General features: G+C 54.5%; 1 protein-coding gene across 1 annotated transcript in view; it reads right to left on the bottom strand.

Annotated features, from left to right (window-relative positions):
- Positions 1-8,587: 8,587 nt before the first annotated feature.
- The window catches only part of LOC144740664 (guanine nucleotide-binding protein G(q) subunit alpha-like), a 32,889-nt gene continuing 23,940 nt past the window's right edge, over positions 8,588-17,536 (bottom strand). Inside the window, exons 9-10 of the mRNA XM_078623463.1 lie at positions 16,047-16,323; positions 8,588-8,717 (exon numbers count right to left, since the gene is read on the bottom strand). Of these exons, the coding sequence (XP_078479589.1) occupies positions 8,711-8,717; positions 16,047-16,323 (284 nt within the window). The 3' untranslated portion in view covers positions 8,588-8,710. The remainder of the gene's footprint in view (positions 8,718-16,046; positions 16,324-17,536) is intronic.

The raw sequence follows: 17,536 nt of genomic DNA, 5'->3' as shown, positions 1-17,536 counted from the left end.
CTATACATCGGGGGTCTCAAACTCGCGGCCCGCGGGCCAATTGCGGCCCTCGGGACGATATTTCGTGGCCCCCACCTTAATATGAAAGTTGAATGTTAGTGCGGCCCGCGAGTTTTATATTGTAGCAACCCCGCTGGTAGCTGCTGTGTGGGACAATGTTATGCTGCTCTGGTTTCCCACTGTGTGCCTGTCCAGTGAATGCGGCATGCATGTGAGTGACATGGGGGGCGGGGTCGTGTGTGTGTGTGTACGTGTACGTGTGAGCGTGAGTGAGAGAGGAAGCCGGGAGAGAAAAGAGTGGCTTTGGATGTGCGGAGGGTGAAATTCATGATAATACAATTTAATTTTCGTGTGCATGTCTCCTAATTTTCAAGCTTGCGTGCCCGTTCACAACAGGAGTATGTAGGGGTACACTCATTGATATGCTAATTCTCTCTGCCCCCTCCCTATCTCCGTCCCCGCCCCCCCCCCCTCTCTATATTTAAGGGACCGTCACAGAAACGACCCCCCTCTCTTTGTGCCGATTTGTGTCCTCTCTCTGTGTGCCGTCGTGATGTCTGTCTGCTTGTATGTCTGTCTATAGTTTTCTAGTTAGATTTTTGTTGCTCACACAGCCGATTTGTGTCCTCTCTCTGTGTGCCGTCGTGATGTCTGTCTGCTTGTATGTCTGTCTATAGTTTTCTAGTTAGATTTTTGTTGCTCACACAGCCGATTTGTGTCCTCTCTCTGTGTGCCGTCGTGATGTCTGTCTGCTTGTATGTCTGTCTATAGTTTTCTAGTTAGATTTTTGTTGCTCACACAGCCGATTTGTGTCCTCTCTCTGTGTGCCGTCGTGATGTCTGTCTGCTTGTATGTCTGTCTATAGTTTTCTAGTTAGATTTTTGTTGCTCACACAGCCGATTTGTGTCCTCTCTCTGTGTGCCGTCGTGATGTCTGTCTGCTTGTATGTCTGTCTATAGTTTTCTAGTTAGATTTTTGTTGCTCACACAGCCGATTTGTGTCCTCTCTCTGTGTGCCGTCGTGATGTCTGTCTGCTTGTATGTCTGTCTATAGTTTTCTAGTTAGATTTTTGTTGCTCACACAGCCGATTTGTGTCCTCTCTCTGTGTGCCGTCGTGATGTCTGTCTGCTTGTATGTCTGTCTATAGTTTTCTAGTTAGATTTTTGTTGCTCACACAGCCGATTTGTGTCCTCTCTCTGTGTGCCGTCGTGATGTCTGTCTGCTTGTATGTCTGTCTATAGTTTTCTAGTTAGATTTTTGTTGCTCACACAGCCGATTTGTGTCCTCTCTCTGTGTGCCGTCGTGATGTCTGTCTGCTTGTACGTCTGTCTATAGTTTTCTAGTTAGATTTTTGTTGCTATTTCTTTCATGCCTGATGATGATTGCTTGTGTTGCAATCGAAACGGCGTAATGTAATATGTTATTTTAATTTGTTATTTTATTTTTAGACGTGACTTAACCGAAAAGAACCAAAGAATAATTCCTGCAGTCACGAAAGCTCCTAAATTAAGATTCATAGTTTTCCGCCCTCTTTCGCGCAGCTCATGACGTATCCAGTGCTTCATTTGTAAATCACAAGGTGCCGGAACGCAGGTATGACGAGCACAGGTCCCGGAACGCACATAAAACGACGCTTAAAACAGCACACACATGCCACTTACAATGCAGTGGGACTTATTTAGGCTATACCGCAGTGACGGTATCAGTCTTTGTGGCAGTGATTAATAAAGTGGCATCTTGAGCTAAAGGCGACCTCTGTGTCCAGCGGAGAAAACGAACGGAACACACACACACACACACAAAATTTGTTAAATTGAAGGCAAATTCAAGGGACACCACGGCTCCTTTAGGCAGACGGATTATTCTAAACCGCAGCAGTTTGTAGGGCTGTTACAGAGAGCCCGTTATGCATGGCAGCATATGGTAAAGAAGCACAGTAGGCGGGGCTACATGTGTGCACAAGCAGGTGGCCTCTACGACGTCCGCGCTTCGGACGTTACGATCCCCCGGGGCCCCACCCCTCAGGGAGGGGGGTGTATAAAAGGGGAATGTATCGGGAGGCTCGGGAGTGATGTTTAGCTAAAGAAGAGGAGGCGGAAGACGTCTGAGATAGAGCCCTGGACTCCCCCTGGCACGCCGTCCTTATCAGGACCGCGCAGGCTCGAGCCAGTGGCGTGGTACCAGAGCCAGAGCCAGTGCTGGTCTGGACTCTGGGTACCGGGCCCGACTGACCAGTGTCGGGCCAAGATAGCCTCCCCTAGCCCATTAGTGGAGGACTCAGAGGCAGGCTAGGGTTAGCCTAGAGAGGTGTGTCCTCAGATAGACGGGTGAGGGGGCCGATACCCCCTCAATTGTGTATGTCACAACGTTGGTGTTCAAATAAACAAGTGTGCCTCCAACTCCGGTGTGAACGAGGCGTGAGCGTTACTACAAGTTTATAACACGTCATTGAGCTAATATCTACATTTTACAGTCTGGGCTGTTTTACATCATTATTGACACCTGCTGTGTGTGGATGCATTTTAATGATTTTAATTCCCTCATCCTCTGGTGGTGACATTTACGCACCGAGCCACAGACTGCACATGACGATGTGCATCATTATTTTGGTTCATCTTAGAAGTCTACACGCGTACCACACACACACGCACCACACACACACGTACCACACACACACGCACGTACCACACACACACGTACCACACACACACGTACCACACACACACGTACCACACACACACGCACGTACCACACACACACGTTCCACACACACGCACCACACACACGCACCACACACACACGCACCACACACACGTACCACACACACGCACCACACACACACGCACCACACACACGTACCACACACACGTACCACACACACATACCACACACACGCACCACACACACATACCACACACACACGCACCACACACACGCACCACACACACGCACCACACACACACACACCACACACACGCACCACACACACATACCACACACACACGCACCACACACACGCACCACACACACGCACCACACACACACACACCACACACACGTACCACACACACGCACCACACACACGCACCACACACACACGCACCACACACACGTACCACACACACGCACCACACACACACGCACCACACACACGTACCACACACACGCACCACACACACATACCACACACACGCACCACACACACATACCACACACACACGCACCACACACACGCACCACACACACGCACCACACACACACACACCACACACACGTACCACACACACGCACCACACACACGCACCACACACACACACACCACACACACGTACCACACACACATACCACACACACACACACGCACCACACACACGCACCACACACACGTACCACACACACGCACCACACACACACGCACACACGCACCACACACACGCACCACACACACGTACCACACACACGTACCACACACACGCACCACACACACACACCACACACACACACCACACACACACGTACCACACACACACGTACCACACACACGCACCACACACACACACACACACACGTACCACACACACGCACCACACACACGCACCACACACACACGTACCACACACACGCACCACACACACGCACCACACACACGTACCACACACACACACACGTACCACACACACACACCACACACACACGTACCACACACACACGTACCACACACACACGCACCACACACACGTACCACACACACGTACCACACACACACGTACCACACACACACGTACCACACACACACGCACCACACACACACGTACCACACACACACGCACCACACACACACGTACCACACACACGCACCACACACACACGTACCACACACACGTACCACACACACGCACCACACACACACGTACCACACACACACGCACCACACACACACGTACCACACACACGCACCACACACACGTACCACACACACACGTACCACACACACGTACCACACACACGCACCACACACACACGTACCACACACACGTACCACACACACGCACCACACACACGTACCACACACACACGTACCACACACACGTACCACACACACGCACCACACACACATACCACACACACACGTACCACACACACGCACCACACACACGTACCACACACACGCACCACACACACACGCACCACACACACGTACCACACACACACGTACCACACACACACGTACCACACACACGTACCACACACACGTACCACACACACACGCACCACACACACGTACCACACACACGTACCACACACACACATACCACACACACACGTACCACACACACGTACCACACACACACATACCACACACACACGTACCACACACACGTACCACACACACACATACCACACACACATACCACACACACGTACCACACACACATACCACACACACGCACCACACACACATACCACACACACACATACCACACACACGCACCACACACACGTACCACACACACATACCACACACACGTACCACACACACACGTACCACACACACACATACCACACACACGTACCACACACACACGCACCACACACACGTACCACACACACGTACCACACACACGTACCACACACACGTACCACACACACGTACCACACACACACGCACCACACACACGTACCACACACACATACCACACACACATACCACACACACATACCACACACACGTACCACACACACACACCACACACACGCACCACACACACATACCACACACACGCACCACACACACATACCACACACACGTACCACACACACGTACCACACACACACACCACACACACGCACCACACACACATACCACACACACGCACCACACACACGTACCACACACACGCACCACACACACGTACCACACACACGCACCACACACACATACCACACACACGCACCACACACACGTACCACACACACGTACCACACACACACGCACCACACACACGTACCACACACACGCACCACACACACACGCACCACACACACGTACCACACACACGCACCACACACACATACCACACACACGCACCACACACACGTACCACACACACATACCACACACACGCACCACACACACATACCACACACACATACCACACACACACGTACCACACACACGTACTACACACACACGCACCACACACACGCACCACACACACATACCACACACACACGTACCACACACACGTACTACACACACACACGTACCACACACACGTACTACACACACACACACCACACACACGTACCACACACACGTACTACACACACACACACCACACACACACGTACCACACACACGTACCACACACACGTACTACACACACACGCACCACACACACGTACCACACACACGTACCACACACACACGCACCACACACACACACCACACACACGTACCACACACACACACCACACACACGTACCACACACACACGCACCACACACACGTACCACACACACACGCACCACACACACGCACCACACACACGCACCACACACACGCACCACACACACATACCACACACACGCACCACACACACGCACCACACACACGTACCACACACACGCACCACACACACATACCACACACACATACCACACACACGCACCACACACACGTACCACACACACGTACCACACACACACGCACCACACACACGCACCACACACACACACCACACACACGTACCACACACACACACCACACACACGTACCACACACACACGCACCACACACACGTACCACACACACACGCACCACACACACGCACCACACACACGCACCACACACACGCACCACACACACATACCACACACACGCACCACACACACGCACCACACACACGTACCACACACACGCACCACACACACATACCACACACACATACCACACACACGCACCACACACACGTACCACACACACGCACCACACACACGTACCACACACACGCACCACACACACGTACCACACACACGTACCACACACACATACCACACACACATACCACACACACGCACCACACACACGTACCACACACACGCACCACACACACATACCACACACACGCACCACACACACGCACCACACACACATACCACACACACATACCACACACACGTACCACACACACACACCACACACACACACGTACCACACACACACACACGTACCACACACACGTACCACACACACATACCACACACACATACCACACACACGTACCACACACACGTACCACACACACACGCACCACACACGCACCACACACACACACCACACACACGTACCACACACACACACCACACACACGTACCACACACACGCACCACACACACGTACCACACACACACGCACCACACACACGTACCACACACACATACCACACACACACACCACACACACGTACCACACACACACACCACACACACGCACCACACACACGTACCACACACACACACCACACACACGTACCACACACACATACCACACACACGTACCACACACACACACCACACACACGTACCACACACACACACCACACACACGCACCACACACACGTACCACACACACACACCACACACACGTACCACACACACGCACCACACACACACGTACCACACACACGTACCACACACACATACCACACACACGTACCACACACACACACACCACACACACATACCACACACACGCACCACACACACGTACCACACACACACGCACCACACACACGTACCACACACACATACCACACACACGTACCACACACACACACCACACACACACACCACACACACGTACCACACACACGTACCACACACACACGCACCACACACACGTACCACACACACATACCACACACACGTACCACACACACATACCACACACACATACCACACACACGCACCACACACACGCACCACACACACGCACCACACACACGTACCACACACACATACCACACACACATACCACACACACGCACCACACACACGTACCACACACACATACCACACACACATACCACACACACGCACCACACACACACCACACACACGTACCACACACACACGCACCACACACACACGTACCACACACACGTACCACACACACACGTACCACACACACGTACCACACACACATACCACACACACACGTACCACACACACACGTACCACACACACACGTACCACACACACACGCACCACACACACGTACCACACACACACGTACCACACACACGCACCACACACACACGTACCACACACACACGCACCACACACACACGTACCACACACACGTACCACACACACATACCACACACACGTACCACACACACACGTACCACACACACGCACCACACACACACGTACCACACACACGTACCACACACACACGTACCACACACACATACCACACACACGTACCACACACACACGTACCACACACACGCACCACACACACACGTACCACACACACGCACCACACACACACGTACCACACACACGTACCACACACACGTACCACACACACACATACCACACACACGTACCACACACACATACGTACCACACACACACGTACCACACACACGTACCACACACACATACCACACACACACACACGCACCACACACACACACACGCACCACACACACGTACCACACACACATACCACACACACACATACCACACACACACACACGCACCACACACACGTACCACACACACGTACCACACACACGTACCACACACACACGCACCACACACACATACCACACACACATACCACACACACACGTACCACACACACACACACGCACCACACACACGTACCACACACACATACCACACACACATACCACACACACACATACCATTTGTTATTATTTTATGAAATTGTGATGCTGTTGTTACGAAAGCTTTATATATAACTTGTTAGATTATCTTGTTATTGCGTGGCCACAAATTAGTAATTCATCCACCGATGTCAACAGGGGCTCCGTAATTTTCTAGTGATTACATTATATTGGTATATTTTATTTTAATCATTTCTTTTAAAACTTTCTTAACATTCATTTTTTTCTCGATACGAGACGTACCGGATCTGCTCAAGTAAGTCCCGGAACGCAGGCAAGCCAACACGCCGGCACAAAGTAAGCACAAAAATGTATAGAAAAAATATGATGATGTGACTGAAGGCAGCGAAAGCCCCGACAGTGGCCAGCAGCATTTGAACCCCGTGGTCACACAATGACGCTGCCTCAAATAGTCCTCTCCTCTCCCTCTGTCGGCTCTCCACTGTGCGCGCACCAGAGCGCGTCAAAGCGCAGATCCACAGCTCATCCCGGCTCAGATCCCCGTGCTTTGAGCAGAGAAACGTGTATAGTAGCAGCCGCTACAGCTGTGTCTGCCTGTGACTGGGGTGTGGGGACGAAATCTGATGGGAACGCATTACACCCCCCCCCCCCCCCCATAATCTACGCACCTGTTGTTACCGGAAAAAAGCGGAAATGACGTGCATTTGCGGAAATGACGTCTCCGTGCGTCGCTGGTTGGCTAAACACGTGACTGAAACTTTATTGCGTGAGCGGCAGCAAGTGGAATGAATATAGAGCTTGTCACACAGCCCCAATCTTGTCTTTTTCAAAGCCTGCAGTGAAGAGAAAGGTTGGTGATGAGCAGAGACAATTTCAGGAAAAGTGGCAGATGCAATATTTCTTTGTTGAGCACATGAGCACCCCGACGTGTCTTATTTGTACAGAAAAAGTTGCGGTGCACAAGGAATACAACATCAAACGTCATTACTCAACTAGACATGCTGAGGAGTATGCAAAATACCAGGGAGATGAGAAAGCCAACCGGGTTGCCAATCTTAAAACATGTCTACCGAGGCAACAAAATGTCTTCAAGAAAGCAACCAAAGAGAATAATGCAGCAGTCGAAGTAAACTACGTGGTTAGTGAGATGATTGCTAAGGCAGGAAAGCCATTCACAGAAGTGCATCTTACAGGCTGCAAGTATAGTCTGTCTGGAAAAGAAAGGTCAGTTTAGCAACATCAGCCTTTCTGCTAACACCGTGGCAGAGCGCATTTCTCACCTGTCAAGTGACATTTATGATCAACTGCGTGAGAAAGCCACATTTTTCAATGCATACTCAGTCGCTCTTGACGAGAGTTCAGACATCACTGACACTGCCCAGCTCACAATATGTGTCCGTAGGTGTTGATGACAATTTTGAAGTGATGGAGGAGTTGCTCTCAGTTATTCCAATGCATGGCCACACCACCGCTCAGGAGATATTTTGCCAGCTGTGTGATGCCATTGTGAATGCCGGTTTGCCATGGAAGAAGTTTGTTGGAATAACAACCGACGGATCGCCATCAATGACAGAGAGGAAACATGGACTGGTGGCACTTGTTCAAAGAAAACTAGAAGAGGAAGGTGTGGAGGAAGCCATTGCTCTGCACTGCATCATCCATCAGCAGGCCCTTTGCAGCAAATGCCTGAAGTTTGACAATGTGATGTCTGTTGTTGTGAAATGCATGAACCAAATCAGATCCAGGGGCTTAAAGCACCAGATGTTCCGTACTTTTTTTTAGAGGAAATGGAGTTAGAATATGAGAATGTGCTCTACTTCACCGAGGTACGTTGGCTCTGCAGGGGAAACGTCTTGAAGATATTTTTTGAGTTGAGAGCAGAAGTGAAAGCCTTCATGGAGAAGGATGGGGTGGCTGTTCCTGTGCTAAGTGATCCCAAATGGTTCATGGACTTCGCTTTTCTTGTTGACATCACGCATGAGCTGAATGTACTGAACAAGAAGTTACAAGGCCAGGGGCAGCTCGTCAGTGCTGCCTATGAGAACGTGAGAGCATTCTCCACAAAACTTGTGTTATGGAAAGCCCAGCTTTCTCCGACAAACCTTTGCCATTTCCCAGCATGCAAGGCACTCCTGAATGCAGGCAACACCATTCAGTGGTGAGAAGTATGTTGATGCCATTTTGAGGCTACAGGAGGAATTTGATCACAGATTTGCAGACTTCAAGACGCACAGAGCCACTTTTCAAATTTTTGCAGATCCCTTCTCCTTTGATGTGCAAGATGCCCCTCCTGTGCTTCAAATGGAGGTCATTGACCTGCAGTGCAACTCTGACCTCAAAGCCAAGTTCAGGGAGGTGAGTGGAAAAGAAGACGAGCTTGGGCAATTTTTGCGAGAATTGAACCCCAGCTTCCCTGAGCTTTCCCGAATGTTCAAGCGTACCACATATTTGTGTGAAAAGCTCTTCTCCGCCTTGAACTTCAAGAAGTCCAAGTACAGGTCCAGACTTACTGATGATCATCTTCAAGCCATACTGAGGGTCTCAACTGCTTCCTCCCTCAAGCCAAATGTGGCTCAGCTATGTGAGAGGAAGCGCTGCCAGGTCTCCGGCAGCAAGAAGTAGGCAAGAGAAGCCATGTTCATAAGAACCGTCCATGTTCTTCAATATTCTATTCATGTTCAGAAGAACCCATTGAAGTTAAATAACTGTTAGTAATGACATTTGAGAAGTTTGGATTTTTTTAGCAAAGTTTTTTTTGTGGAATACCTGATGCGGCCCAGCCTCACCCAAATACTGCCTCCAGCGGGCACCAGGTAATTTGAGTTTGAGACCCCTGATCTACATCAATAGACCTCCTTTGCTAGTACCAACATATAATAATCGGGGTTTTTCCCTTTTTTCTGGCAACAAAACTGCATTAACCACGATACTTGCGGTCAAATTGCAAACAAAAAAACACACTGGTGTGGACAAATCCGTTTCAGTTTCAAGGACAATGCATGTATGATCATAGTGTGTTTTTTGTTGTTTGCATTTTGACCGCAAGTATTGTGGTTAATGGCACACGTGATTCCTGCCACTGCAATTTAGTGGCCTAAAATAAAAATGTTTCGCTCCGGATGATTGCTGAAAAGTATGATCTGTGTTCTAGATTTAAAGCTTTCGTGACTGCAAGGATTCATATTCTTAGGTTTTTTCGGTAAAGTCACGTAGTAGCTCTTGCAATCTCTCATTTACTCGATACAGCTGTCGTGGCTGTGACGGTTCCACCTGAAGACGGAAGCTTGTGTTGCCTCCGAAACGTCGTGATTTTTATTTTATTTTACTTTTATTAATTTTTATGTTTTACCTACCTGGTGACTTTACCGAAAAAACCTAAGAATATGATCTGTGTTTTGATTTAATGTGCTGATCTTAAAGGTGCATTGAAACATCTTGATACTCCGACTGATGCTCCTGCTGTTGTGGATTGACTCATGCAGCCAGCTATGGGCTGCAGGGTTTTGGTAGTACATGTTGTTCATGTCGTTTTTTGTGAAAATTCGGTCACAGTTCCTATGACCTGCACTGTTTCATTGCTTTCATGGCTTTATTTTGGTGATTTTCGAAAAGTTTTTTGGTTTGGCCACGTTTGTGTTGTTGTAGTACAGAGTTAGACTGATGGCCTTAATCTAAGTTGTCTTGTGGTTGTTGTTGTTGTTGTTTGACTTTTATGGCTTTATTTTGGTTATTTTCGAAAAGTGTTTTGGTTTGGCCACGTTTGTGTTGTTGTAGTACAGAGTTAGACTGATGGCCTTAATCTAAGTTGTCTTGTGGTTGTTGTTGTTGTTTGACTTGCATCCCACTCGGATTTTTGCACACAGCGTTGGTGTGTAACGGTGATTTTTTCTGCAATATTTTGCTATCTCTTCTTGGATTTTCTGTTTGCACTCAGTCACATATTCACTACAAGATGTTTTCTTGTTCATGTTTTTGTTTTCTGTTTGTTGCGGTTGCACCCGATTCAAGAGCCGAATGGCTCACAGGGCTCTATACCTAATAAATGAACTTGAAAACTTGAACTTGTAAAAGGTTTCAGTTTTGTTGCCAGAAAAAAGGGAAAAAACCCGACTATTATATTTTGGTACTGGCAAAGGAGGTCTAATGATGTAGAAACAATGCATGCTCTGGGTGTTCGTTCCACAGATGAAGTGGGAGCAGATGTATCTTTGTCCTCCACCTCCTTCTCCACCTCCTTATCGTCCACCTCCTCCACCTCCTCCATCTCGACGTGGGGTTCATGGTGGCCGTGTGGGTGGATTGGTGGGTAGGGTTCACGATGGCCGGGTGGGTGGGGTTCGCGATGGCCGTGTCGGTGTGTGGGTGGATTGGTGGGTGGGGTTTACGATGGCTGTGTGGGTGGGTGGATTCACGATGGCCGTGTGGGTGGTGGGGTGTAGTTCACGATGGCCGTGTGGGTGTGTGGGGTTCACGATGGCCGTGTGGGTGGTGGGGTGTAGTTCACGGTGGCCGTGTGGGTGGGTGGGGTTCACGATGGCCGTGTGGGTGGTGGGGTGTAGTTCACGATGGCCGTGTGGGTGGGTGGGGTTCACGGTGACCGTGTGGGTGGGTGGGGTTCACGACGGCCGTGTGGGTGGGTGGGGTTCACGATGGCCGTGTGGGTGGGTGGAATTCACGATGGCCGTGTGGGTGGGTGGGGCTCACGGTGGCCGTGTGGGTGGGTGGGGTTCACGATGGCCGTGTGGGTGGGTGGGGTTCACGATGGCCGTGTGGATGGGTGGGGCTCACGATGGCCGTGTGGGTGGGTGGGGTTCACGATGACCGTGTGGGTGGGTGGGGTTCACGATGGCCGTGTGGGTGGGTGGGGTTCACGATGGCCGGGTGGGTGGGGTTCGCGATGGCTGTGTGGGTGGGTGGGGTTCACGGTGGCCGTGTGGGTGGGTGGGGTTCACGATGGCCGTGTGGGTGGGTGGGGTTCGCGGTGGCCGTGTGGGTGGGTGGGGTTCACGATGGCCGTGTGGGTGGGTGGGGTTCACGATGGCCGTGTGGGTGGGTGGGGTTCACGATGGCCGTGTGGGTGGGTGGGGTTCACGATGGCCGTGTGGGTTGGTGGGGTTCACGGTGGCCGTGTGGGTGGGTGGGGTTCACGATGGCCGTGTGGGTGGGTGGGGTTCACGATGGCCGTGTGGGTGGGTGGGGTTCACGATGACCGTGTGGGTGGGTGGGGTTCACGATGACCGTGTGGGTGGGTGGGGTTCACGATGACCGTGTGGGTGGGTGGGGTTCGCGGTGGCCGTGTGGGTGGGTGGGGTTCACGATGGCCGTGTGGGTGGATTGGTGGGTGGGGTTCACGATGGCCGTGTGGGTGGGTGGGGTTCACGATGACCGTGTGGGTGGGTGGGGTTCACGATGGCCGTGTGGGTGGGTGGGGTTCACAATGGCCGGGTGGGTGGATTGGTGGGTGGGGTTCACGATGGCCGTGTGGGTGGGTGGGGTTCACGATGGCCGGGTGGGTGGATTGGTGGGTGGGGTTCACGGTGTCCGTGTGGGTGGGGTTCACGGTGGCCGTGTGGGTGGGTGGGGTTCACGGTGGCCGTGTGGGTGGGTGGGGTTCACGATGGCCGTGTGGGTGGGTGGGGTTCACGGTGGCCGTGTGGGTGGGTGGGGTTCACGGTGGCCATGTGGGTGGGTGGGGTTCACGGTGGCCGTGTGGGTGGGTGGGGTTCATGATGGCCGTGTGGGTGGGTGGGGTTCGCGGTGGCCGTGTGGGTGGGTGGGGTTCACGATGGCCGTGTGGGTGGGTGGGGTTCGCGGTGACCGTGTGGGTGGGGTTCACGATGGCCGTGTGGGTGGGTGGGGTTCACGATGGCCGTGTGGGTGGGTGGGGTTCACGATGGCCGGGTGGGTGGGTGGGGTTCGCGGTGGCCGTGTGGGTGGGTGGGGTTCGCGGTGGCCGTGTGGGTGGGTGGGGTTCACGGTGGCCGTGTGGGTGGGTGGGGTTCACGATGGCCGTGTGGGTGGGTGGGGTTCACGATGGCCGTGTGGGTGGGTGGGGTTCACGGTGGCCGTGTGGGTGGGTGGGGTTCACGGTGGCCGTGTGGGTGGGTGGGGTTCACGGTGGCCGTGTGGGTGGGTGGGGTTCACGGTGGCCGTGTGGGTGGGTGGGGTTCACGGTGGCCGTGTGGGTGGGTGGGGTTCACGGTGGCCGTGTGGGTGGGTGGGGTTCACGGTGGCCGTGTGGGTGGGTGGGGTTCACGGTGGCCGTGTGGGTGGGTGGGGTTCACGGTGGCCGTGTGGGTGGGTGGGGTTCACGGTGGCCGTGTGGGTGGGTGGGGTTCACGGTGGCCGTGTGGGTGGGTGGGGTTCACGATGGCCGTGTGGGTGGGTGGGGTTCATGATGGCCGTGTGGGTGGGTGGGGTTCATGATGGCCGTGTGGGTGGGTGGGGTTCACGGTGGCCGTGTGGGTGGGTGGGGTTCGCGATGGCCGTGTGGGTGGGTGGGGTTCGCGGTGGCCGTGTGGGTGGGTGGGGTTCACGATGGCCGTGTGGGTGGGTGGGGTTCACGGTGGCCGTGTGGGTGGGTGGGGTTCACGATGGCCGTGTGGGTGGGTGGGGTTCACGATGGCCGTGTGGGTGGGTGGGGTTCGCGGCGGCCGTGTGGGTGGGTGGGGTTCACGATGGCCGTGTGGGTGGGTGGGGTTCACGGTGGCCGTGTGGGTGGGTGGGGTTCACGGTGGCCGTGTGGGTGGATTGGTGGGTGGGGTTCACGGTGGCCGTGTGGGTGGGTTGGTGGGTGGGGTTCACGATGACCGTGTGGGTGGGTGGGGTTCACGGTGGCCGTGTGGGTGGGTTGGTGGGTGGGGTTCACGGTGGCCGTGTGGGTGGGTGGGGTTCACGATGGCCGTGTGGGTGGGTGGGGTTCACGATGGCCGTGTGGGTGGGTGGGGTTCGCGGTGGCCGTGTGGGTGGGTGGGGTTCACGGTGACCGTGTGGGTGGGGTTCGCGACGGCCGTGTGGGTGGGTGGGGTTCGCGATGGCCGTGTGGGTGGGTGGGGTTCACGATGGCCGTGTGGGTGGGTGGGGTTCACGGTGACCGTGTGGGTGGGTGGGGTTCGCGATGGCCGTGTGGGTGGGTGGGGTTCACGATGGCCGTGTGGGTGGGTGGGGTTCACGGTGACCGTGTGGGTGGGTGGGGTTCGCGATGGCCGTGTGGGTGGGTGGGGTTCGCGATGGCCGTGTGGGTGGGTGGGGTTCACGGTGACCGTGTGGGTGGGTGGGGTTCGCGATGGCCGTGTGGGTGGGTGGGGTTCACGATGGCCGTGTGGGTGGGTGGGGTTCACGGTGACCGTGTGGGTGGGTGGGGTTCACGGTGGCCGTGTGGGTGGGTGGGGTTCGCGATGGCCGTGTGGGTGGGTGGGGTTCGCGATGGCCGTGTGGGTGGGTGGGGTTCACGATGGCCGTGTGGGTGGGTGGGGTTCACGATGGCCGTGTGGGTGGGTGGGTGGGGTTCGCGGTGGCCGTGTGGGTGGGTGGGGTTCACGGCGGCCGTGTGGGTGGGTGGGGTTCGCGATGGCCGTGTGGGTGGGTGGGGTTCACGATGGCTGTGTGGGTGGGTGGGGTTCACGGTGGCCTTGTGGGTGGGTGGGGTTCGCGACGGCCGTGTGGGTGGGTGGGGTTCACGATGGCTGTGTGGGTGGGTGGGGTTCACGGTGACCGTGTGGGTGGGTGGGGTTCGCGACGGCCGTGTGGGTGGGTGGGGTTCGCGATGGCCGTGTGGGTGGGTGGGGTTCGCGATGGCCGTGTGGATGGGTGGGGTTCACGATGGGCGTGTGGGTGGGTGGGGTTCACGGTGGCCTTGTGGGTGGGTGGGGTTCACGATGGCTGTGTGGGTGGGTGGGGTTCACGGTGGCCTTGTGGGTGGGTGGGGTTCACGATGGCCGTGTGGGTGGGTGGGGTTCACGATGGCTGTGTGGGTGGGTGGGGTTCACGGTGGCCTTGTGGGTGGGTGGGGTTCACGATGGCTGTGTGGGTGGGTGGGGTTCACGGTGGCCTTGTGGGTGGGTGGGGTTCACGATGGCTGTGTGGGTGGGTGGGGTTCGCGGCGGCCGTGTGGGTGGGTGGGGTTCACGGTGAGGTTTAACGTCGGGCCTAGTCGAGCCTACCATGGGCATGTGCATCTCATGTTGCACCGCATGATGACCTCTCTGATGCTCGTGAAGATGCAACGGATGTTCTGGGTGTCCGTCCCGCAGGTGAAGTGGGAGTAGATGTGTCTGCCACCTCCTCCACATCCTCCTCCTCCACCTCCTCCACCTCCTCCTCCACCTCCTCCACCTCCTCCTCCTCCGACCTCCTCCTCATCCTCCCCGGGCTCCCGGTTCAGATCCAGGAACATCTTCCGGATGAACTGTCTGGCGGCTTCGGGGTCATTTTTGGGACCTGGCAGGGGGGGAGGGGGTGGTGCAAGAGGAGAAGGTGGAGGTGGTGGTGGTGGTGGAGTAGATGGTGGAGGTGGTGGAGTAGATGGTGGAGGTGATGGTGGAGGTCGTGGAAGAGGAGGTGGTGGTGGAGTAGATGGTGGAGGTGGTGCAAGAGGAGGTGGTGGTGGTGGTGGAGGTGGAGTTGGAGGTGGTGGAGTAGATGGTGGAGGTGATGGTGGAGGTCGTGGAAGAGGAGAAGGTGGTGGAGTAGATGGTGGAGGTGGTGCAAGAGGAGGTGGTGGTGGTGGTGGAGGTGGAGTTGGAGGTGGTGGAGTAGATGGTGGAGGTGATGGTGGAGGTCGTGGAAGAGGAGAAGGTGGTGGAGTAGATGGTGGAGGTGGTGGTGGTAGTGGTGGTGGAGGAGTTGGAGGTGGTGGAGTAGATGGTGGAGGTGGTGGTGGAGGTGGTGGAAGAGGAGGCGGTGGTGGAGTAGATGGTGGAGGAGTAGATGGTGGAGGTAGTGGTGGAGGTGATGAAAGAGTTTAAGGTGGTGGAGTAGATGGTGGAGGTGGTGGAGGAGTTTAAGGTGGTGGAGTAGATGGTGGAGGAGTAGATGGTGGAGGTGGTGGTGGAGGTGATGAAAGAGTTTAAGGTGGTGGAGTAGATGGTGGAGGTGGTGGAAGAGGAGGTGGAGGAAGAGGAGAAGGTGGTGGAGGTGGTTGTGGTGGTGAAGGTGATAGAGGTGGTGGTGGAGATGGTAGTTGGTAGTCGATGTGGTGGTGGTGGTGGTGGAGGTGGTGGTGCAGGTAGTGGTGGCTGAGGTGGTGGTGGTGGTGGTGGTGGAGGGGGTGGTGGAGGTGATGGAGAAGGTGGTGGTGAATGAGGTGGTACTGGAGGTGGTGGTTGAGATGCAGATGGTGGTGGTGGTGGTGGTGCTTGAGGCACAAGTGGTGGTGGAGGTGATGTAGGTGTTGGTGGAGTTGTTGGAGGAGTTGGAAGTGGTGGTGATGATGAAGGTTGCATTCATCAGCATCGTCAGCAGAAGCCTCTGGTCTCTCAAGGGGTTCACGATGGCCGTGTGGGTTGGTGGGTTAGTGGATGGTTGGCTGGATGGGTAGGTGGTAGGTGGGTGGGTGGGTAGGTGGGTGGGTAGGTGGGTGGGTGGCTAGGTGGGTGGCGAGTGGGTGGGTGGGTTCACGATGGCCGTGTGGGTTGGTGGGTTAGTGGATGGT

Source organism: Lampetra planeri, unplaced genomic scaffold (assembly GCF_965212315.1).
Source record: "Lampetra planeri unplaced genomic scaffold, kcLamPlan1.2.h2 scaffold_262, whole genome shotgun sequence".
In the NCBI taxonomy this organism is placed as follows: domain Eukaryota; kingdom Metazoa; phylum Chordata; class Hyperoartia; order Petromyzontiformes; family Petromyzontidae; genus Lampetra; species Lampetra planeri.
The sequence above is the reverse complement of the archived record's forward strand: the minus strand, read 5'-3'. Positions and strand labels throughout refer to the sequence as shown.